At 43.4% G+C, this 24,758-nt stretch overlaps 1 protein-coding gene across 1 annotated transcript; it reads left to right on the forward strand.

Moving 5' to 3' along the window:
• Positions 1–14,393: 14,393 nt before the first annotated feature.
• STEAP2 (STEAP2 metalloreductase) lies at positions 14,394–22,812 on the forward strand (the record flags this gene model as incomplete). The annotated part of the gene is made up of 4 exons (XM_080936547.1): positions 14,394–14,882; positions 18,373–18,900; positions 20,305–20,469; positions 22,525–22,812. 4 exons carry the CDS (start codon positions 14,394–14,396, stop codon positions 22,810–22,812), a joined length of 1,470 nt encoding a protein of 489 aa, XP_080792673.1.
• Positions 22,813–24,758: the final 1,946 nt, after the last annotated feature.

Raw genomic sequence — 24,758 nt, forward strand, 5'->3', positions numbered from 1 at the left:
AAGTTCTCGACAGACAATAGCAGCATACCCAAAAAATATCTGCAACTTAAGTTCTGCTTTATTTGTAGACTAAATCCTTAGTAGAATTAGATGAGTTGTTTTATTTTGCTTGCTTTGTTTGAGATGGGGGTCTCCTGTAGCCCTGCCAGAGATCCACCTGCCTCTGCCTCCCAAGTGCCGGGATTAAAGGGTGTCACCATGCCCCATTAGAGAAGTGCTTTTTAACCTAGGGGTAAGCATAACTAGTATTTAAATTTCAGCATCAGTAAGTCAAGAGGTCACTATCATATCATCTGCAAATAGTGATATTTTGACTTCTTCCTTTCCAATTTGTATCTCTTTGACCTCTTTTTGCTGTCTGATTGCTCTGGCTAGTACTTCCGGTAAGGAGAGAGTGGGCAGCCTTGTCTAGTCCCTGATTTTAGTGGGATTCTCACCATTTAGTTTGATGTTGGCTACTGGTTTGCTATATATTGCTTTTTAAAGTCTGTGCTCTTAATCTATTTAGACAAATACAAATAATAAAATCTGCTGCTGATGAGATGTCGAATTTGAAAGACAGATGTACATTCATAGTTTTCCATGAAAATTTTAAATTTTCATACAGATAGATATTATCAGTAACATAATTTTAAAGAATGTTAATTTTTGTGTGTATGTTTCAGTGTTTTGCTTAAATGCATGTATATGTACCACATATGTGCCTAGGAGGCCAAAAGAGGATGGTGCCAAATTCTCTGTAATTCAAGCTACAGACAGTTGTTAGGTATCACACGGGTTTTGGCATGTTCAACCTGTGTCCTCTGGGTGAGCTGCCATTGCTTTTAACTGCTGAGTCATCTCTCTAGCCCCATACAAGTAATTTTTAATAAATCCACATTTTGGAATGTATCTTAAAGAAATATTCTTGACTTACCACCCCAAAGAGTAAGTTATGTAAAGCTGTTAAAGCAGTATTACTCATTACAGAAAACGAGCTGGGAATTTTTTGACAAGTGTAACACTACGTATTCCTGGCTGTTCTGAAACTCTCTGTGAAGACCAAGCTGGTCTTGTACTCACAGAAACATGTCTGCCTCTGCCTCCTAAGGTCTGAGATTAAAGGCGTGTGCCCCCATGGTGCCTGGCTGGAAAACATATTTTCTTAAAGCTTTGTGTTAAACTACCGCATATCGTATTATGGAATACATAACCATTAATAATTTTCTCTCTGTGTGGTGGTACTTGCCTTTGATCCCAGCACTTTAAAAGAGTTCAAAGTCAGCCTGGTCTACATAGCATGTCCCAGAACAGCAAAGGCTACACTGTGAGACAGGTTAAGGGCAGAGCGGGGATAAGATGAATTATGTTGATAGAAAGATGGTCATGAAATAATGTTAACTATGAGATATATTTTGTCCAGGTGCACATTTGTATTATTTAATTGCTTTATAAGTGTTTTATATTCAGTCTTGGTCTTAGTCAACTGTTCTATCAATATGAAAAGACACCATGACCACAGTACCTCTTATAAAGGGCATCATTTAGCTGAGCCTCCTGGCAGTTCAGAGGTTTAGTCAGAACATAGTGGGGAAAATGGTGTCATGATGGCCAACATAGAGCTGGAGGAGCTGAGAGTCCACCTTAATTAGCAGGCAGCAGAGAGTGACACTGGGCCTGAATTAAGCATTTAAGCCCCAAAGCCCACCTCCAGTGACACACTTCCTCTGACAAGATGACACCCACTTTAAGACCATACCCCCTAATCCCTCCCAAGTAGTACCACTTCCTAATGGCCAAGCATTCAAGTATGAGCCTATGGGGGGGGGGTGTCATTCTTATTCAAATCGCTGCAGTCTTCAAATAAAATCTGTTTCAAGCAGTTATCTTGAAACATATAAATATGCTTTCAAAAATAAAAAGTAGGTAGGTTACTGACTTTTAATTTGCTGAACTGCTTAATTTCACAAAAGCAGAATTTTATACAAAAGTCATCTTATCGATATACACTCTTCACAAAGACTCAGTACTCTCAAAAGAATCATCTTTGCTGAGAGTGAATTGCTAAGTGAATGTCTAGTGCAGAAAGTCAGAGCCTTGACACATTAATGTACACGGTGGCTCTCTAGAGTGAGGATTCCACCTGTGATTCACCCAAAGCCTACAGTTCCTATCAAGCTTGACCTCACACATTAGCAGGCCTTGTGCACATTTGATTTGCACCTATTTTATCTTCAACCCACCAAACAACAAAGTTTGGAAGACTTTTAGTCACTCTTGTCTCCTGCTTTGTTCAAGAGTGCCTGACACCCTGACACAGAGCAAGGAACTCAACAAGCAAGCTCTTGGTCAATGGGTTGCCAGAGACCTCCAGGTGCTTAAAGTTCCTTTAGGCATTATCCTTTCAAAGCCATCCAATGGAATAAAAACTTCAAAGGAGAAATTATGTTAACACCTCTAGGCCACTAGAGATTTATTTAGTGAATTACTGCTGTGCTTCAGAGGAATAAATTACTTCAGGGAGCGGAGGGCACTTCTCAGAGAGTGCTTCATGACCTGGAAAAAGGGCTTGCGAAATCAACTTTATATACTTTGAAAAGGTAACTGGAAATCACTGGTGGTAATGATCACTGGTTCATGAAATGGACCAGGAGCCATGTTCCATGGCAGCAGATGGCTATCTTTGGAGTACTTTTGGCCAGCCTGGCATTTTCCACGGAGGATGTTTGTTAATTTTAATAGTTCAAGTCTGAAAAGCAGATACTCCTTTCCAGAGACTGCAAATTGTTGACTCATTCATCTGTTGGGAGGTAAATGGTTTCACATATTACTTTTTTTTTTTTTTTTTTTTACACAAATGAGCCCATGTCTAAACACCTCTTAAAGATATTTTAAATGCACACTTTATTTGTTTTCTGTAATAACTTATGGTTTTGTGCTATCTAGAAAAAAGTGATAATCTTTGCTAGACATTACATAATGCTCTTTGTTTATGTGATAAAAAAGCTACATCATCTCACCAAATGCTAAGGACATAGCAATTTCCTCCACTGGCACTCCAAAAGTGTTAGAAATAAACACTAATATAATATAATATACGTTTCTTCCAGTAACCAAAATGGGAAGTATTTTAACAGTTGTCAATCCTTCCCCACCCAGACACATCACTGGCAGTGGAATTTATGCCTAAACTTTAAACCTCAACCGTTTGGGGGTGGGGAAGAGATGCTTTTCACAAGGATCAAACAAAGAATGTTTCCCAAGTTACACTTGCAGAGGTGAATGTCTGTGTGCTTTTCAAAGGGGAAAGTGCAGTGCCCTGACGATCGATCCAAGACCCTCTACTGCTTTTATTCTGTTTTGTCTAGTTAATAAACCACCAAGAAAGATAATTTTTAAACCTAATTTGCTGAGATGAGAATTTACTAACGTCTGTGTGTGTGGGTGGGGGGGTAAATTTGACAATTTTCGATACATTGGTTTTATATTAAAAAACAAAAACAAACAAACAAACAAAAAAACTCCACTGACACTTTTGACCGAAAAGGTAAAGAATCCCTATCTACTTGGTAATCCAAAAGGAGGGGGAAAATATTAGAAAAAGCAAGGTGCCCTTACACAGCTCAGCGAACCCTGGATGCTCCAAGGCCACTGCGGAGTCTGGAGGTAGGCAGCTCTCTGCAGGCACGCTGATCTCCTGACTGGGCTTGAACCTTCCAGCCCGCCCAGAGCTCGGGGGCACCGGCGACAGTGAAGGTCAGAGTCCACAGACTAACCCCTGCAGCCCACGGCTGCCAAGGGCCTCCAGTCTCGGGGAGTTTTAAAATGCGGTTCGTGGAAGGGCATTTCTGATCATTCTCTTTCAAGGACATGATCCAGCCCAAAGGGAGAAAAAAAGCGCACTTTCTTCGAGGTTTGTGTGGAACAGAGTGGGAAGAAGGGGGGGGGGGTGAGCAGGGAGGAGGGCACTAATCAAAGCCAAGTCCCGGGCGGCGTGGAGAGCCTCTCGGAGGCAGCGGAGTGTAAACGCGGGCAGGATCCACGTAGAGCTGCTCCCACGGGGGTCTCCGCGAGACCGCGCGCAGGCGTGGGGACCGCGGACGGGTGGGTCCCCCTCGCACTCTGCCCCAACCCGCGCCCCCTGCGCGTCACCGCCAGCCCTGCCTCGGCGCGCCTCCCCCTGCTCCACCTCCCCGGCGGCGCGGTCCGGCGGTGGGGCCGGAGGAGCGCGGGCGGGAGGATCACTCCGTAGGCCCGGGAGCTCGGCGGGCCCTCGGCTCCGGGGGAGCCACGGCGCGGCGCTGCGACCGTGGCCGGGAGAGGAGGGCGCGGAGGTGAGCAGGGTAGCCAGAGCGCCGGGGTGGTCGATCCCGGGTCGCCGAGCAGCGGGCGCAGTGCGTGCGCCGCATCCTTCCTTCCGGACTCGGGGGCTTGGAGCTGGCCCGGAGGTGAGTGGGAGGGACGAGGGAGGGAGTCCTTCGCACCCATTCCGCCCCCCCCGGTCCTCCCAGAGCTCCGGGAAGTCCTCCGGTCCGGGCCCAGCAGAAAGGCCATTCTACCTCGTCCCAGGTAGAATGTGCCCGAAAGGGAAAGGACCCGCAGGTTACTTTTGCCAGACACTTTGGACTGATGCGGCACTTTTCACGGTCACACAGCGCTGCTGGGCAAACAGGTAAATAATGCCCGCAGTGGCTTTGCTTTATAAACCTGGTCATGTAATCCTGGTGTGCGTGGGCCATTTTACGTTAGAAGTAATTGGTCTGTTCTTTCAGTGTCCTTAATTACCTCTGCGTCCCGTGTTCAGCTTCGGCTGAAACTTGTTGAAAATTATGCCCTAAAAAAAATCTTGTTCTGAAAATAACGTCGGGAGATAAAGAGATTTTTTTCCCCTGTGGTCTGGGGAGATTTCCATTTATTATCTTCAAGATCCTGTGGAGAAGGATTGGTGTCAGTGTTTACTCTTCAGGCCAACTCTTTGTTTGTTTTTAGGTAGAAAAACTATTCTAGACCACGATTAATTGTCACCCATCCCAGTAGGTGAAATAAAATTCAGACTCATACCCCCACTCAACCCTCAGGAGTTGATTACCTAAAGTCCCAGTTAACCACCCCACTGATTGAAAGCTTCTTTCTCTCCAGTCTACCCCCCCCCCATAACCTTGTTTCATAGCTTTTTATTACTTCTTTATTTAGTTGATCTGTGTTCTGTCTTTGACACTATACTTTTTGTCCTCGCTTTGAAGATAACCTATTTGGAGAAGCAAAATAACGAAATCCTGAGTATTTAGCAGCATCTGCGCAGTTACCAGGCAGCTTGGAGATGCAGGAGAGATGGTAGCATCCGCTGCAGTCTCTGTCTCTCAGCTAGTTGGGGTGGAGGGGGGTTGAGGGTGGGGTAGGGGGCAGTATCAACAGCAATAGGTTAGCTAATTGAGAAAGATGGGAATGAGAAGCTTATCTGAATCACTTTTTATTGGACTGGTACCATGGACCAGTATTGATGTACTTGTATTGAATGGGCATGCTTGTATTTTAACACTGGAACAGAGCACAGATGAAGGCAGAATTTTAAGATGATTATAAATGATATAGAAAGATGAGAAGAATAAGGATGCAGCGTAAGCTCAGAAGGCTAGGCCTGCCTGTGAGAAAAGGAGGTGCCAGTACTCTCTGCTCAGGCTGTGACCACGGCTCTGAGGTGACCACGACATTGGCATAACACTGACACACCACTTAATCGTTTTCCGGGCCTTTTGAACCCAAAGATCTTAAACCATCAGAAAGAGAGATCTGGCCTGAAGACTCACTACATTTTCTTTGGCCTTGGCACTTAAATATTCTTTTAGTGACAAAGAACATTTATTGCATACTTAGTTGGTATGTGGCAGGCAGAGTGGGTAGGAGTGTGTGTGTGTGTGTGTGTGTGTGTGTGTGTGTGTGTAGGAGTGTAAGTAAACAGTCAAAAAGCAGATGAGCAATTCTTTAAAACAACTCCCCAGGAACTTAGCAGGGGCCGAAAGAAGCTGCCGTGGTGGGCTGGAATGAATTGCACCCGTAGGAGACAGAGTTCTCGGGATGGAAAAGAGATCTGTCTTTTCCACTTCTTGCAAAGGATTCTGGGGTTCGGCAGTAGGCAATAAGGGCCATCAGGATTAGGCTGGAGAGCTGAGCAGAGACTGTCACATCTGGGACCTTTAGGGTCACAGTCAGGTATGAGAAGGAGCCACTGACTTTTAAGGGAGAGAAACATTTTACGTCATTTGTGTTTTAAGATGACCATAGCTCTTAGGTGGAGGGTGGTTGTGTAAAAGGTGAAGATAGGCTGACCTGTAAGATGTTGGCAAGCCAGGCATGATGATACAGGTACAGGTTCTGAGGCAGGAGGAGTACTTAAGCCCAGGAGTTTGAGACCAGCCTCAGCAGCACAGGGGCGTGTCATCTCAAGCAAGTTCCAGACACCCAGAGCTGTACTGTGGGACCAAGAAATATTTTTGAGGAGCTGGGGTTTATATCTTAGGGTGAAGGAAAACAAAGCATAGAGATTGAGTTCCCCTCACCAGCCCCCCGAGTTCTCACTTGAGGACCTGGGAGGAAACGGTGAAGCAGGTATATTGCAGGTAGAGTTGGGTTTTGAACCTGTTAAGCTTGAGACGTCAGGAGACAGGCTATAATTACGTGCCCTTAGGAGGCAAAAGGGACGGTCTCCAGGGGGGGAGTGCGTAGATTGGCTCTTGATGGGTGACGGTGGCCATTATGAGTATAAATAGCAGTAAACATGGTTGCCTGGTTTTTCTTTTTTCTTTTTAAACAGGTCACCTGCGTCTAATACTTTATTTTTTTATTCAAGATTTATTTATTATATATGAGTACACTGTAGATCTCTTCAGACACACTAGAGGAAGGCATCAGATCTCATTTCAGATGGTTGTGAGCCACCATGTGGTTGCTGGGAATTGAACTCAGGACCTCCGGAAGAGCAGTCAGTGCTCTTAACCACTGAGCCATCTCTCCAGCACACTGAGCTAAGTGAAGACACAGAGAAAATGGGTAGCCGGGTTCTTCCAGAGTTTTAGAAAGTGTATTTGGTGGCAAGTGAGGATGGAGGCTCTTTGCAAGGGAATAACTCAGTGTATACAGGTGGAGTTTAAAGAGGAGTGAGGAATGGAATTGTAGGTCCATAGACAAAGGTTGCTTTGTCTCCTAGACACATCATTGTGAAAAATTAAGCTAAGGTTATTAGGAAGGTACGGGTTGTGCCCAGAAAGTGAATGACAGCGTTTAGTTGGTTTTGACAAACAGGAAAACAAGAGTCCCTGAGGGTAAGATGTTTGGCTCCACCAGGCAGAGGTGGTACCTTTAATCCCAGCACTTGGGAGGCAGAGGCAGTCAGATCTCTGAGTTTGAGGCTACCCTGGTTTACAGAGCAAGTTCCAGGACAGCCAAGGCTACACAGGAAAAAAAAAGGGGGGGTTATCTCCTGCAATGGTGGAGTCTTGAGATGGTTGACAGCTGCTGGTGATACAAAGAGCAGCATCTCCAGTGAAAAGGAGTGATCTAGAAGTCAGTAGATAGCAGAGAGGTTAGGGAAAGGTTGCTAGGTTTCAGGATAAGTTAAGGAGGTTTGGTGTAAGCTTGTGAAGTACAGTAACCTGCCTCACGGCCCTGGAGGATTTAATTTTCTTGATAGCAATCATCAGATTGTTCAAGTCATGAGAGAATCTCTGAGGATAGCTCATTTCTGAATCTCGGTCATCCAACAACTAATGTCCTAGATGTTTCCATGCCATATTAATTAGGCTCTGTCCCCTCCCACTTCCCAGAAATTGATTTAGTACAACTGCTCGATACCATTCTGCAGGAGGAATGTCAAGGAATCTTAGGGGCTGAGTCACTGTTCTATTGCTGTGAAGAGACATCACGACCAAGACCAAGGCAACTCTTTAAAAAGAAACACTTTAATTGGGGGCTTTCTTACAGGTTCCGAGCTTTGGCCGTCATTATCATGTCAGGAAGCATGGCTGGCGGCACACAGGCAGATACGGTGCTGGAGGAGTAGCTGAGGATTCTAAACCTTGATCCTTAAACACAGAGAGACTGGGCCTGGCTTGGGATTTTGAAACCTCAAAGCCTATCCCTAGTGACACACTTCCTCAATAGGGCCACACCTATATGAACCTTTGGGGGTTCTTATTCCAACGAACACAAGGTGCACAGCGACTACCTTGTCTTACAGTGTTAATACTCCTTCAAATATTAAGAGCCTAGGTCAAGTTAAATACCTATAGGGACCTTGAATCTCAAGTAGCCTGTAGATACTTAAAATATACTTTTAACGAGAACTCCTGTGTGTGGTGTTAAATCTGAGGTGATAATGTAACATCTTACATTGCTTCAAGACTTCAAAAGAAGGACGGATTTTAGCATTAGGAGAAGATTACAGGAATCGAATAGAGGCAGGCTGACTCTCAGGATAGTCTCAGATGCTTACGCCAGTCCATCTACCTCAACAGGACAAAAATAAAACTCTCTATACATGGAATAATTTATATTTTCCCTCATATCCACTACTTCATCTATATTATTTAATCTACATTAAGTAAAATCTTAGAGAAGAGGAGAATGTTTTGGCTATGGTGGCCCATGGCCATCACCTGGAACTTATAAGTAAGACAGAAATCTGAGCTACCTCAGATCTCTCACTTCCTACTCTAGGAGAATCCCAGCCCTGATGCTGTCATTTTATCATTGACGCTTGCCAAGTTCTCCACCTACAGACCAGGTTTGCTCAGGCAAGGATCTTTGGAGCCAGTAGAACCGAGGAAGACGGCACCCTGACCTGGGAGAGTGAAGGGTTAATATCCCCAGAACACTTGGAATTTTGAGTGTTATGAAACAGGAACTCGGTGTCCTCCTGTGTGGTGTGATGACACATTTTAAGGAATGGCATTGCTCTTCCCAGAAAGTGAAGGGACGGTGTTGCAAATCAGGAAGTGGGCTGTCGGGCTTTCTGACACGGGGAGGAGGAATGGGCCCCATGAATTTGCTTCACCTTCACTTACTGAGGATGGCTGTTGTCCTCTGGGTGGTCTTTTTCCACTGCTGAGAACAATGTGAAAATAGACAGAACTAAGAATCAGCTAAATCTGCACTCTCTGAGCAGCAAAGTAAAGACTGAAGTGAATCCTGACCGTTTAGAGGTATTTTTGCTCTTGTCTATGTAGTGTTCACACCTCTTGATCACCTATAGAACTTCTGATGCCCACACAGAACCCTCAGCCAGTTGAGTAAACATCAGGATGGAGGAACGGGTTAGCGGGGATCATTACTTTTAAATCTCTCCAGGTAATTCAGTGGCGCTAGCGCTCAAGAAGACTACCTTGAGGCAATTCTGAGACAGGTTCTTCCTTCCCAGCCACCAGTGGGGAACCCTCCCCCCATTTCTGCAGTGCAACCAAACTCAGACAGACACACAGAAAGGTTGTATTAATTGACCAGTGACTTTTTCAGACAGTGAGGGAGGCAGGATCTATTGGGAGAGTTTGCAATTAGGCATTTTTCTTACATCGAGTGAGTGAGGTTGCACAATGTGATACATTTACAGAAGCTGTGCATATTTAAGATGGAAAAATCCTCTGTGTAAATCATACCTCAATCTAATTGCATTTTTTTTTAAGTTCTGCATATGTCTCATCATTCATAATTTCATTGGATAACCAGGAAGTCGGTGCCTGTTTGGTGTCATGGGAGAGTCAGTGCCCGGTTGACGGCTTGGTAGGGAAGGTGATGGGGTTGGATGAGGCTGTGTGTGCATCTTTGATGCTAGACTGTTGCCTAAACTGACATCACCCACCGAGAATACCCGAGGTTCTAACTTCCACAGGCACATACATGTCTTCACACTTACCCACAGGTGCACATCTATATGCATACAACTGAATTATTTTCTGAAATCATTGAGAAAAGTGTTTTAACGCACTTTCTGGGATTATTAGATTCAGCCAGATTTTTGTTTTTTTCATCGTTCTGGTTGAAAATGTTCCTAAAAATAACCGACCTGTTTCTTTGCCCTCTCTCCCCCTGGCCCCCCACTTTGAATAGGGTATTATGTAGCCCAGGTAAGCCTTCACAGAGTTGAGCCTGTTTCTCCCTCACCAGTTCTGGGGTTCAATGTTGTTCTCCATGCCTGGCCTTTGATCTTCCTGACTCTACCTGCCAAGTGGTGGGATTACTGTTGTTTGCCTCTGTGCCCCGCTTTTGTACTAGTAATTGCAATACAACGAACATAAAATGATGTTTTGGTGACTCAGTATAGAGGAATGTATGTAGATCACATCTACATAATAGTTAGAAATACACTGGAAATCTCAAACAGCCCTGGAGTAACTCTACTGGTTAGGAAATCGCATTCCTTGCCTTTGGGGTTTTCTGAGAGGTTTGAAAGTGTTCAGAATCTCTAAACAAAACAAAAACATGTATACATAGAAATCTGTTCTTGCCCTGAATGAACAGTTGGGTTTTACTTGTTTCTTTAAACGTCAAGAGGATTTAGGGACTGTCTTAGCGGGAGCCAAAAGTTGTAATGTTTAAAGCCACTCTCTAGTTAGAGGGGTTAGGATATTTGGCATTCCATCTCTGGAATGTGCCTCCTGGCTTTGTTGTATGACTAAGCAGATAACTGTGGGGTAGGGTGGGGGCTGGGGTGAGGGTGACTCCAGGGTCTAGGGATAGGCATTTTCTCCTAACAGCTATTGGGGCTCTTCTACTTGGGGCCTCCTACTGGCTCTGAAAATTATAGCTCCCAAGCTTGACAGTTTTACAAACCAATCAAATTACAAAAAAAAAAAAAAAAAAAAAAAAAGACAAGGGCTACTTAAGATTGCTAACACAGACAACTGTTATCACTACCCTTTCCCCCGAACAAAGGACATTGGATATATAAAAGTAGGAATGAGACACTCTAAGTGTAAAGGACAATTCAAGAGGAATGATTACGTGGAAAATGACTTGCTTTCTCGTGTGTTTTTAGTTGGTATTTTAAGCCAGATTGCACACAGGGTGCACTATCACAAAAACTATGCAGAAGGCGCACATGGAATTAGGGAGTACTTTGCAAATATAAATTTATTACCTTTCATACATATGACACACAGGGCCTAGAGAGATGACGCAGGAGTTAAGAGCAGGGACTGTTCTTCCAGAGGTCCTGAGTTCAATTCTAGCACCCACGTGGCAGTGTCCAGCCAGTGAGGGTTCTAGTCCCATGGGGTCTGATGCCTTCTGGAGTAAAGGCATACATGCAGACAAAACATCAATATACGTAAAATAAGTCTTTTAAAAAACTGAAAAAACATACACAGATACAGGCACAGAGGGGGGTGGGAGGTGGCAGAGAGACAGACAGAGACATACACAGAGGGAGAGAAGGAAAGGGGGAGGGAGAGAGAGAGAGAGAGAGAGAGAGAGAGAGAGAGAGAGAGAGAGAGAGAGAGGGAGGGAGAGAGGTGTGCCACACAATGTTCTCTCCTGGCTTTTTAGGGTATGTTCTGACTATGTGATTTAGCTTTTTATGATAAGAACATCCGGTCATTCCCTAGCGAGACTGATTTTCTCCTGTGTGAGCACGGTGCCTTCCCCTGCTCTTTTCCTCTGTTCACAGAGCACAGTGACCCAGATGCACTCACAGTGGGCCTCTGCAGGGCAGATCTCCCTTCAGACTATAACTGCATCATCCCTCGTCAACCGAGATGTGTAAAGCCTGTAAAGTTTACAGTGCCTTTTTGTCCTAACTGAATCAATGTAAAGATGTCATCAGTAACCCATGTATCTGCTTGTAAGACAGGAAGGAAAGGACCCAGAGTACAGGACAGGCAAATGATGAATGAGGCTGATGCTGTCTCGGCAGCAGACGTTTTCCGTTGTGGGAGATGGGCTACTCTTGGGTCTGAATATGGCTGAGCCCAGTGGGATATGAACACACACCCTTTGGCCCTTTCTCCTTTCTTCTCTCCAAAAACAAAATGTGCCTTCAAGGTGGCTACAAAGTCTCAGAAGAGGGATGATATATATTCCCCACCCACATGATGATTTAAAATAATACTATGAATAAAAATGCTTGGTGTATGGTTTCAAGAGTAAACATTTCATATCTTAGACCTATGGAAGATCACTTGGGCTGGCAAGCCGGCATAGCAGGTAAGTGCTTGCTGCTGCTTAACTCTAGTGACCTGAGTTTGATCCCCTGAGCAAACTGTAAAGAGAAAACAACTATCTCCACAATGTTGTCTCTGATCACCACAGACATGTGGCTATACCACTGTACACACTAGGTAATAAAATTATAAACTCTCTCTCTGAGTGTGTACATCTCTGTGTCTGTCTGTCTGTCTGTCTGTCTGTCTCTCTATCTCTCTCTCTCTCTCTCTCTCTCTCTCTCTCTCTCTCTCACACACACACACACACACACACACACTGCAGTGAAAGAGTCTTACTAATTTTTATTCCTAGCCACACCATACTGTTAGGGTCCAGTTAGCACTTGCCATTAGAAATACTGTGTGATTAAGGTCCAAGCATGTTTATACAAGTGTTGCCCATTAATAGATACAAAAGTTGTGGCTTACTGAGAGGCAACATTTTTAGGTTCTAAGGTATTTATATACTTCTTCACACTCTAATTTAGAGAGGTCTGAACCTGTTTTTTTTTTTTTTTTTTTTTTTTTTTTTTTTTTTTTTAAGGCAGATATGTGATTAACTTTTCATGTTTTTAGTTTAAAAAGGCCTTATTATGGTGATTATTAGACTGAAAGGTTTTGTAGTTCTTACATGAGAGGTGTGGTAGTGTTTACTGAATACCCCAGGACTGGTGGGGAATGCTGGCCTTTCTGAGTGAATCTAGTAGCACTTTTCATCCTTAGGTAATGGGCTTAAGAGAAGGGGGAAGTACGTTTGTCACCCTTTATTTGGAGATAAAATGGAGGTTGGTTTCATTCCAGTACCTTTAACTGCAGGTTCCCAGGGCAGTCAGCACTAAGCCAGGAATGTGAGCGGCTTTGTTGGAGCAGGTTGCCAAGGACTATCTAAGAGCCCAGGACTGCACCTTGAGGGAGAATGGATAATTACACTTCCTGACTTGAAAGGCGTGAAGCGAGACATGTAATAGGTGTAAAGGTGGTGCATTTTCTCCCTTCACAGAATCTAAATTAGACACTAAGATCACTAAGTAATGCTGGAAAACAGTGAACCGGCCAAAGCAAATCACCAATATGAAAGTGACTCCTCCACCCTGTCCTCACAGCCACTTCCCAAGCAGTGGTGGCAGCAGCAGCAGCAGCAGCAGCAGCAGCCAGCGCTTCTGAGAAAAACAACTGTCAATGTTTCTTAGGGAAAAAAAAAAAAAAAACCACATAAACACAACTAAACAATTTTAAATAGAGGTGCTTGCTGTTAAGGAACATGTGGAGAATGATAAGATGTCTGTGGTGTTTAGCTGGTTCTGTCGTAGACTGTTGTTTTTCTATTTTATTTTTTATTTTATTTATTTTATGAGGCAGGGCCTCAATGTATGACCCCGAATGGCGTTGGAACTCACTCCATAGACCTGCTTCTGCCTCCTGAATGCTGGGATTAAAAGTTTGTGCCACCACGCCTGCCTCTGCACTAGATTTTGTTGCCTGCTTTTCTTTAATATTGTTTAAATAATGGCCCTAATTTTATTGTTGGCGCTTTTACCTTATCTTTAAAAAAATCTGTAGTTAATAAGGTATTATAGTGACTATCTAGTTTGGGTTATACTGAATGGAAATTTGTTTTTATGGGCTTCCTTCCTTCCTTCCTTCCTTCCTTCCTTCCTTCCTTTCTTCCTTCCTTTCTTTTGCTATCTCTTGGGCTCAAGGTCCTTTTCTCTGTTTCTGATGTCATTTCTGATTTGCCACTTGATGTGTTGATCGAATGCTTGCTGGAGCTGATTTTGACAAACATTCTGAGTGAAATTTCTTCTTTGCCCTAGGCTTTCTTGCTGCACATAGGCAATTCCACAGTCCAGCAGCATCTGCTGTGCTCTTTTAGAAATGCAGCCTTCGGAGTCTCCCTCCAGCCCCTCTGAGTGAGAAGCTACATCTTAAGATCTCCAGGTATCTGTGTGTGCTTGCGACCCCCCCCCCCCCCCCCCCCCCCCGTTTAACTTATCGATGACCTTTCTGTTAACTTTTCTATTTCTGAGATCTTCTCTCGCTTACATGCTGTGCTGGCTGTGTTCTGGGTTACATAGCATGTCAAAATATTTTGTCCTTAGAGATGTAGGATATAACTCCAGTGTGTACAAGTCTTGTTGTAATGTTTGTTGATAGGTTTAGCTGGTGAACATTTCCTTTTCTCTCTTCTAGGATATTCCTGGTGGTCTTAGAAGAGTCTCTACCATGGAATCCATCTCTATGATGGGAAGCCCTAAGAGCCTGGAGATGTTTTTGCCTAATGGCATAAATGGTATCAAAGATGCCAGGAAGGTCACTGTGGGTGTGATAGGAAGTGGGGATTTTGCCAAGTCTCTGACCATTCGTCTCATTAGGTGTGGCTATCACGTGGTCATAGGAAGCAGAAATCCTAAGTTTGCATCTGAATTTTTTCCTCACGTGGTAGATGTCACCCACCATGAAGATGCTTTAACAAAAACAAATATAATATTCGTGGCTATCCATAGAGAACACTACACCTCCCTGTGGGACCTGAGACATCTGCTTGTGGGCAAAATCCTCATTGATGTGAGCAACAACATGAGAGTAAACCAGTACCCAGAATCCAATGCAGAGTACCTGGCTTCACTATTCCCGGATTCCTTGATTGTCAAAGGATTTAATGTGATCTCAGCTTGGGCTCTTCAGTTAGGTCCCAAGGATGCCAGCCGCCAGGTATGCAGCCTTTCATCTTATTATTTGGTATTTTGTAGTCAAGTGAACCCATTTCTAAGGCACTTTAGAGACAGTTTGAAAACTGTCACTATGAGAGGTCATGTGAAGACTTCTAAACCCGTACTTCTCTTCACAAAAATGATGTGAATGTTTGATAAAATGACGTGTATTTTTTCTGTAATAACCAGCTGATTAAAGAAAGGGTGATGTGAGCTGATGTATTCTCTGTGGCATTATATTAATCCTCCAGAATTTTTAAAGAATATAGCAACTGTTTTTGTTTTTCCCCCTTCTGCCTTTCCCCCTCTCTCTTCCTGCCTTTTTGCAGGTACTTGGTAATACCATTCCATCTCTGAAGGAGAAAGGACTCCAGACAACCCTTAGAAACACTCAGAATAGCCTTTGTATTTTTCATGGATGAAGCTTTTCTAGAATATAAAGCATAAAGTCTGTTTTAAGCACAGACTTTAAGCTTTGGGGCAGGTAGGCAGAGGTAGACTTCTGAGGTTTACTCTCAGCTTACAAGTCTAGTTCAGCTTGGGAATGAAGCAGATGGCAGGTTCTGTTAATGCTTGTGGAATAAGAGCATCTATTTTTATATCATTTCATTATATTATATTATTTATATAAGCATGTAAATAAGGCACTTTAAGACTCCTCCGGAGGTGTGCTTAGGTATTAAACCTCAGGGTTGTGGTAAAAGGACTTTCTCATTTTTGTGCATAAAGACATTTAGTTGTGGGGCTGGAGAAATGGCTTAGCACTTAAGAGTACTGTCCTCACAGAGGACAGGAGTTTGGTTCTCAGCACTCACACTGGGTAGCTCACAACTACCTGGAACTCCAACTCTAGGCTTCTGAGGGCACCTGTACTCATGTGCATGAACCACACACAATAAACTTTTTAAAAAGAGTTCATTGGATTCACTGTGCAGTCAATGCATTCCCATTTTATGCTATGTGCTGCGTGAAATCTATATTGGGTACTTTCTATCACCATGACTCATGTGCCTCAAGGGAGATAGATGTACTTTGCCCACGGTTTCGGAGGGTTCGGCCCATCATGGTGTGGAGGAATGATGGAGTGGTGCTCTTCATGTTCTAAAGGGAAGAAAGCAGAGAAAGGGCAAACCTTTCTGCTGCCTTTCCCTTCACTCTGTTCAGGACGCCAGCTCACGAGATGGTTCCCCAGTATGCCTACCTTCAGAGGGAGTCTTCACTCCCCATTTAATCTTTGCTGGAATGCCTCATCTTCGTTCCTCATCTTCGCTTAGGCAATTTCAAGTTCAGTCACCACATTGACAAGATTAGCCATCAGAGTGACTATTCACTTTCAAGCCTCTCTGTTTCTCTCTTTTCGCCTCCTTCTTGCTTCCAGTGTTTTGAAAGTTCTCACTTTAGTCCACGATGCCCTTAAACTTGTTGCAATCTCATCCCCCAGCCTCCGACATGCTGGGGTTATAGGCATAAGCTACCATCCCTGGCTCAAATATTTAAAGCAGTACACGATTCCTCCAAGGTTTTGCCCACTGCTCTGGGCTACTGATCAGACATGGCAAGCCAGGCTGAGCATGGGCTTAAACCCAAGCCAGACTCTGGCTTCCAGAGACCGTCCTTCCTTAGTTTTTTACAAAGCATATTTTAGAATGTTTGACAAATTCAAACCAGGGCCTGCCTATCAGACAAAGTTAGCATAATCTCTTGCTCAATATTCATGATCATTTTAATTTTTAACTGTGGAGCAGTGATTAAATTCAAATTCAGAATGAGCTGCAAGTTCCATCATGACTAGAGCCCTATAATTGGTACTTCATGATGCCTGTGCCCTTAGTTTTGCATGTCTCGCTTGTAGCTCTCGATTATTAAAATATGTCCTCATTGACAGACCTCTCTAAGAAAGCAGGGCTTGCTGCACCATTTCACACCTGCAGTAAATCAAGGCAAATTCTTTCCTTGTTTCTTCGCTATAAAAGAATTCCCATCTTAGAAATTTGTATTTGTCCAACAGCAGAGATGATCATTTCTCTGCCTACCATCAGCTGGGATCCAAAACCCAAAAGCTGAGCTCTTGCATTGTCACCCTGGTGTGACTAGGTGTAGCGTGCGACACTTTGGTGTGGCCTCCTTCAGAGTCTGGGTGCACATGTCTTCAGAGATATACTTGGAAGTTTGTTTTTTCTTAGACAGGACTAGAGACTTTGTTCCAGTATTTTTCCATGCCTGAGTGAGAGGTCTACCTGTCTACAGCAGTAGCTTACTTCAGCAGTGAACTTGGGGCTCAACAGATACTTGTTGAATTTTCAACTATATTATAGTATTGACAAAATTTCCACTGTGTTTAACCTGTAAAAAATGTAATTATCAGAACTAAAGAAGAAATGTTATATGCTCACCAATGAAAATAATAGCGTATCTGGAATTGTTCAGGTGTTTTTCAGATACTTAATGACTTGACCTCTGAACCTGAGTTTTACAAGAAGCTTGGCACCCTGACATAATTTTCACATCTTGCTTGCAAGGGCCACTGTCTCGAGGCTGTTCATCAGCACTCCTGCTGGATAAGCAGCAAAGGGGTTTCCACCACTGTGCTAGGCAGAATCTCCACATTCCTAGAAGTAAAAGTTGTCCAGGGAAGGAAGCAAGGGGATAGATCCAGCCTCACCCTTAGAAAGCTGGGTTGTGGGGATGGCAACTCCTTGGGAAGAACAACAGTTGGGACCCCTCAGAGCTTCCAGAGACTAAACAACCAACCACCAAGCCTACATGGGCTGGTCCGTGGCTTCCCCAGTATGAATGTAGCAGAGGACTGCCTTGTCTGGCCTCAGTGGGAGAGGATATGCCTAATCCTGTAGAGGTGTTGCCCCAGGAAAGGGGGATGTTGGGGGATGAGGTGAGGATGGGTGAGGGGAGTACCTCTAAAGGCAAAGGGGTGGGGGGGGGATAGGATGAAGAACTCCGGGAGGGGGGACTGGGAAGGGGAGACAACATTCAGAATGTAAGTAAATAACGTAATTTAACTTAGAAAAGTTGGGTTGGGAAGATATGGCTAGGTAGACCTCTGGGAGGGATGTGACCTCCCTAGAAGAGCAGACATACCTCCTCTCCCAGCAGCTTCCTTATGAAGACCTCTTGGAACCTTCCAGGTTGCAGCTAGAATCTCTGTACCTTATTTTCATCACAGGAGGCAAAGATTTTCTAAATTTTTTATTGCAGTATTTTCTTTTAAGACACTAATCAACTTAACCATAATGTGACACTTTTGATTGATTAACCTAATGTTAAGATACTGCTTCAGAACTGATACTAACACTTACGGTAGTGTTTACTTTAAGCCTGTTTAATAACTTACAGTTAATAATTAGTTTTTTTCCTCCATTCACTGGTGTCACAGAAAGTCGGTAAACAAAGCACCGCAGATTCAGTCTTTGTGACTGAGGACAGGACTTTTATAAACAGCAGTGGTAACCAGCCCTTTTTGGCTTTTCTTGCAGGTTTACATATGCAGCAACAATATCCAAGCTCGACAACAGGTTATCGAACTCGCCCGTCAGTTGAATTTTATTCCTGTTGACCTGGGATCTTTATCATCAGCCAAGGAGATTGAAAATTTACCCCTGCGACTGTTTACCCTCTGGAGGGGGCCAGTGGTCGTAGCCATAAGTTTGGGCACCTTTTTCTTTCTCTATTCCTTTGTCAGAGATGTGATACACCCCTATGCCAGGAACCAGCAGAGTGACTTTTACAAGATTCCTATTGAGATTGTGAACAAAACCTTGCCTATAGTTGCTATTACTCTGCTGTCCCTGGTGTACCTGGCAGGCCTCCTGGCAGCTGCGTATCAGCTTTATTACGGCACTAAGTACCGTCGATTTCCGCCTTGGTTGGATACCTGGTTACAGTGCAGGAAGCAGCTGGGATTGCTGAGCTTTTTCTTTGCCGTTGTCCATGTTGCTTACAGCCTCTGCTTACCCATGAGGAGGTCAGAAAGATACTTGTTTCTCAACATGGCTTATCAGCAGGTACGGAACATGCATGCTGTTTATCTGGCTCTAGTGTGGTGCCTTCATGAGAACTCTAAAATCTGACAAAGGGTCTCTATCACTGGATGTTGCTCTTCTGTATAGCTGTGTAGGTCCTGGGGGGAATGTATTTGGGAGGGTGTTTTGTTTTGTTTGAGACAAGGTCTCACTTTGTAGTCCTCACTGGTTTAGAACTTTCTATATAAACCAGGCTTGCTTCAAAATCACAGAGACCTGCCTGCCTCTTGAGTGCTGGGATTAGAGGCATGAGCTCACACCTAGTGGGCAGGAATTTGGTTAGAGCTTTTTCATTGCAGTCAGGATGTTGGTAGGGGTGACTTGTTTGTTTGTTTGTTTTTTTTTTTTTTGAAGATTTATTTATTTATTGTATATTACACATAAGTACACTGTGGCTGTCTTCAGACACACCAGAAGAATGCATCAGATTTCATTATAGCTGATTGTGAGCCACTATGTGGTTGCTGGGATTTGAACTCAGGGCCTCTGAAAGAGCAGTCAGTGCTCTTAACTGCTGAGCCATCTCTCCAGCCCAGGGGTGGCTTTTCTATAAGGATGTTTTGTTAACTGAAACCGGGCAAAGCTAAGACGGCGTTAAAAATGTGGTTTCTTCCACCTATAGATATGTACTTAAATCATGATTTCAGCTGAGGAGCCCAACTCTTGACCTGTGCTCGTAATTATGCTGTCCGCAGATAAACAGATAATTCTAGACGTATTCACTGTGCAGATTGCCGTCAATTCACAGTTAAGTCAGACTTGACTAATGTGTATTAGCAATATAAGGGAAGGATTTTTAGAAAAACACTGCAAATCGATGAAGCCATTGGGAGGGTGGAAGGTATATTAGTGGGGTAAGTCAAATGGATAGATAATTCAGCTCCATGTTCTTATTTGGGGACTTTTTAGTTTCCAGGAAAGAAGGTTACGAAAGAGACACTGGCACTGGCTGAGGAAGAAACTCAGAAGTCCCTGCCTGGCCTCTAAGTTAAACTTAGCAGAGAATACCCCAAACATTTAGCCACATGTACACCAGCCTGTAAAAGCACCTAAGAACTGAGTGTGACTACAGATTCTTCTTTCTGTCACTTGGGAACTGGTCAGTGACATCTTATGGTCTTGGACTATAGTAGTGACTCACTGAACATGACATACATGCACGAAAGGACGCCATCTTAACCCTGTTCTGATTTGACACTCCCCTTTCCTGTACGTCTGGGACAATAAGAAACATTCTTCCACAATGGTTCCTTATGCTGGTTCAATACTATTAACCTTAAAGACGATTGTCAATGGTCTGGTTCTCCTTCAGCCAAGAGCAAATGATGTATAGAGTCAGCTCACGTCCTACTAAGTAAAGGAAATCTGTTTTTGTTTTCTTGTTAGGTTCACGCAAATATCGAAAATGCCTGGAATGAGGAGGAGGTTTGGAGGATTGAAATGTACATCTCCTTTGGCATCATGAGCCTGGGCTTACTGTCCCTGCTGGCGGTCACCTCCATCCCTTCAGTGAGCAGCGCTTTAAACTGGAGGGAGTTCAGCTTTATTCAGGTATATGGCGGATTGTTCGGGAACGCATTGGGCAGCACAGAATTTCACTGCTAAGTTCATTATTCACTATGCACCATCTAAGGAGAGTACCTGTGAGGTGGTAATTGCACATCCAGTTCAGATAACACATGTAGCTGAAGGCCAGGTTAGTAACTGAAAGGCCAGTACATTGTCACATAGCCTTGTCTATTGTGTTAATAATAGAGAAGTGAGCTTAGGTCAAACTTAATGTTGAAAGGCAATTTATTAATAGGCAAATGAACACACATACACTCATAGTTATAAGTGCTGTCACACTAGGCAAGTATGCTAATGGGTTGTGACAACCAAGTGGATTTGGGAATCTTGTTAATGTGGTTTAATATGTCAATCACAAACTAATGCACAGGAGTATCTGTAACAGAATGTTTAAGCACACTTGAGTTCTTTACAGAGTTAAACGTTCCTCTCCATTAATATCGATATAACACATTTACATATTTTAATACACATATCTACATAAAAACAATTTGAATTCTAGTTATATGGCCACAGTCTGGACATTCCAATCCAAATGGTATACAGTATAATATATACAATACTTTCAATATAACACACACACACACACACACACACACACACACACACACACACACACACATATTCAAGTCATTTGGCAGTATACTAAATTTTATTTTGTCCCTTGCCTATTGAGGATTGTTGTTGTTGTTGTTTGGGGGGTTAAATGGAAAAGTGATATGACAGTTTATCAATGTGGTATCAGCTATCCAGGAATTTCCTAGAAATTCAAAGAGATCCTCCTGCCTCTGCTTCCCCAGTGCTGGGGTTAACGGTGAATACCATGTGCCTGACTGCTCTAGGGAAGTTCCAAAAGATAATTTTATTCTTTGCAAATGCTATACCCTATACAGCCGTCATATTAGTCATATTAGAGCCACTCCCACCACTTCTCTCCAACTCACCTCTTTAGCGTCGTGCAGAAATCTTATTCTAATTAAGAACAACCCTTGTGTGAACTCGTTTTCTCCCTTTGATCACACCTGAAAGGAAATGCAGGCCTTCCAGTAGGAAGTGCTAGACAGACACCTATCATCATAAAGTTAGACAAGTAATTGCAGACATCTTGCTTGCCAGAGGGCTGACATTTTCCTAGTGAGCTTAGACATTCCATCACCATTCTGATTTAAACCAGTTGTCAAAGTAAGCAACCATAATGTAATAATTTAGGGAACTGCAAAAAATGGTAACCTTTTAACCTATAGAATGCTCGACTAAAGCATTTTTAGTCATCTCGTTTATCATGGTTGATAAGCCACTTGCTTGAATTGTTACCCACATTATTACATAGTAACACTCTTAAGTTTTAAAAAACATAACTAGTATCTGTGTTTGTAGTGCGTGTGTGTGTGTGTGTGTGTGTGTGTGTGTGTGTGTACATGTGTACTCAAGCGATTGCTCTTTGGCATTTAATTTTGTATATATGTTTATGAACATACCTGTATGTACCTGTTCTTGAACTGTTACACAGTTTTATACATAACATGTAGCAATTTGGATAATCCCCACCATTAGTTTGCTTGTTTGTTGAGACAGTTTCACTATATAGCTCAGCCAGGCTTCAGACTAAGGATTTAGATCAGGCTGGCTTGTAGGCTTGTACTCTCATGCTCCCTAGTACTGGGACCACAGTTGCATGGTATCATTCGTAGTTGAAGAAATTTGAGATCAGAATGACCAACCCAAAGAAAGGATCAGACTGTATCCATTCAATGAAACATCACACAATATTCACAGTATGTTTTGATTGGGCATGGAAATCCTTGTGGTTTAATAAATTTCAGTAATGAGATTATTCAGTTTATTTAATGCGACCTGACTCGTGCAAGACTGCTGAATTGTAAATAAGTGTGTATGGAATTTATGCCACTGCCGTAAGTCGCTCAGTTCAGAAGATAGTAGGTCAGCCACTGATGACTGAGACATAAACAGGCTATCTACGTAGGTTGCTATGTGGGTGCGTAATGGACCTGTTCTCTCTTCCTCTCCCATCTCCAGTCTACGCTTGGCTACGTCGCCCTGCTCATCACTACCTTCCACGTGTTAATTTACGGATGGAAGCGAGCGTTTGCCGAAGAGTACTACCGCTTTTACACACCGCCAAACTTTGTTCTTGCCCTCGTTTTGCCCTCCATTGTAATTCTGGGTAAGATGATGTTACTCCTCCCGTGCATAAACCGAAAGCTCAAGCGAATTAAAAAGGGCTGGGAAAAGAGCCAGTTTCTAGACGAAGGCATGGGAGGAACTGTTCCTCATCTGTCCCCAGAGAGGGTCACAGTGATGTGATGAAAAGAGGTGCTCGCTGACACCACACACACTTCCATCTATGCCATTACTTCAGGCTCTCACCGAGGTCCCTGTCAGCGGACTGTCGATTGGCGGCAGTCTGAAACCTGCAGCAAGATTTCAGCTGAAAGAGAGATTAGATTCTCTTCAAGTTAATTTTTATAAATGTCATGTTTTTCCAACATGTAGTTTTGTGGTCCACATGTATTGTGACAGTCTAGGATCATTTTCTTTTATGAAACTGTGACAGTGTTGTTCGTTTAACCGTATTGCATAGCCAGGCAGAAATATTTGTAGTTAATAATACAGATGAAATACAACATTTAGAACACTTGGCAAAACGGCGGAATTAGGAGCTTTTAACATTACTCATTGGCTATGCTTTTTCCTCCGAGGTTAAAGATTTTTAATTATTATCCAATTTAAGAAGCAGAAATGCATAATCATATATCATTGAGACAGGCACATCACATTAGCATCTTAGGTACCCAGGAACAGTCGTACGCTTTCATAAAAACGGGACCGGAAAAATGTCATTCATTATATAAAGCAGTGTGAATATGCGATCAGGAATTAAAGACAGACCTAACACTGCATTTAGTGTGCACTGGAGGCACAAAGTGAACATCGCCAATGCACAGCTCTCGAGAGCTTGAATCTGTCTTGTCACAGAGCCTGTCATTTTCCTGTTTATGTCACCTAGTGGGAGGATCCAGCGACACTTGACCTCCCAAGCTGTGAACTCCATGAAAGTAACTGTTGCACGTCAGTGTGTGCTTGTTACTGTGGCCAGTCGCCACCTTTCCTGTGTTAGATTTTACCATCGTCCACTGAGGGAGCGTGTAATACACTCATCCTATTTAATACTTACACCTGTGAAACAGCTAGTTATCTTAATTTCCCGAATGGAAAACTGAAAGAGAGAAAAGCTAAATTTGCCTGAGGCCACAGTGAGGAGGAGCTGGGGTGAGCAGTCATCCTAGGGAGTCATCCTCCCGGAGCCATGGCCTTAGAAACCTGGGTGTACACAGCCCGTGTCCCTGACCCTGCTCTACAGTCACAATGCCAGTCTACATGGCTCTTGTGTGCTCTCAGCTGTCTTCAGAGTGTGCCGTGTGCATCAGAGGATGTCTAAAAGTATCTCAATTTTATTCCTGCTTCTGGGTAGTCCATAGTTGCCTGGAAACCCGTCGTAGCACCAACCCTCCTTGTGCGATGAAGGACTGAGCAGTCAGAAGGCCTTAACAGTGTAGATGAACAGATCTGGCAACTCTTTAAAAGTTCCCATACGGTGGCCATGTCCTTTGCTCCTCCTGATAAACCTTCCTGCCTTTCATTAGGAAGCAGTTTTTAAGCATAAAGGACATCAGGAAACGTGGCTAATTATAGATCTACATGGTCTATGTGCCTCTGGGACACATACCCATATAGATTATTCACAACAGTGCTGGTCTTCCATGTGTAATTGCATTTTGTTCAAACCTTAGGATATCCTATATGTTCTCCGTTTGTTCCTTATTTATTGTAGAAAAGCTTACAGACAAGATGTAATTGTGTGTGTTCTTCCTAAAATTGTATCACCTCTAAAACTACCTGCTGACTTGAATCCAACCATCAAAAATAAAAAGGCTCTTATTTTTGTGGAACCTGTCTTTTCCCCCAGTGTCTGCTTTCCTGTCTTTGCATCGTTGGTGTGGGAAATCACTCACTGCTCTTGGATGTTGGCCAACTGTAATATTGAACACGTCGTCTTCATTATATTAATCATAATCACCTTTTATAGGAGTTCAGTACATTAATGATTTTTAACAGTAAATACCGACAATCTGGGTGTGGTGGCACATGCCTTTAGTTTCAGCATTTAGGAGGCAGATGTAGGTGGTTCTCTGTTCTGTGAGTTAGAGACTAGCATGGTCCACATTGTGAGTTCCATCCAGGCCATCCAG

The sequence above is a fragment of the Micromys minutus genome, assembly GCF_963924665.1.
Source record: "Micromys minutus genome assembly, chromosome: 23".
Classification (NCBI taxonomy): Eukaryota; Metazoa; Chordata; class Mammalia; order Rodentia; family Muridae; genus Micromys; species Micromys minutus.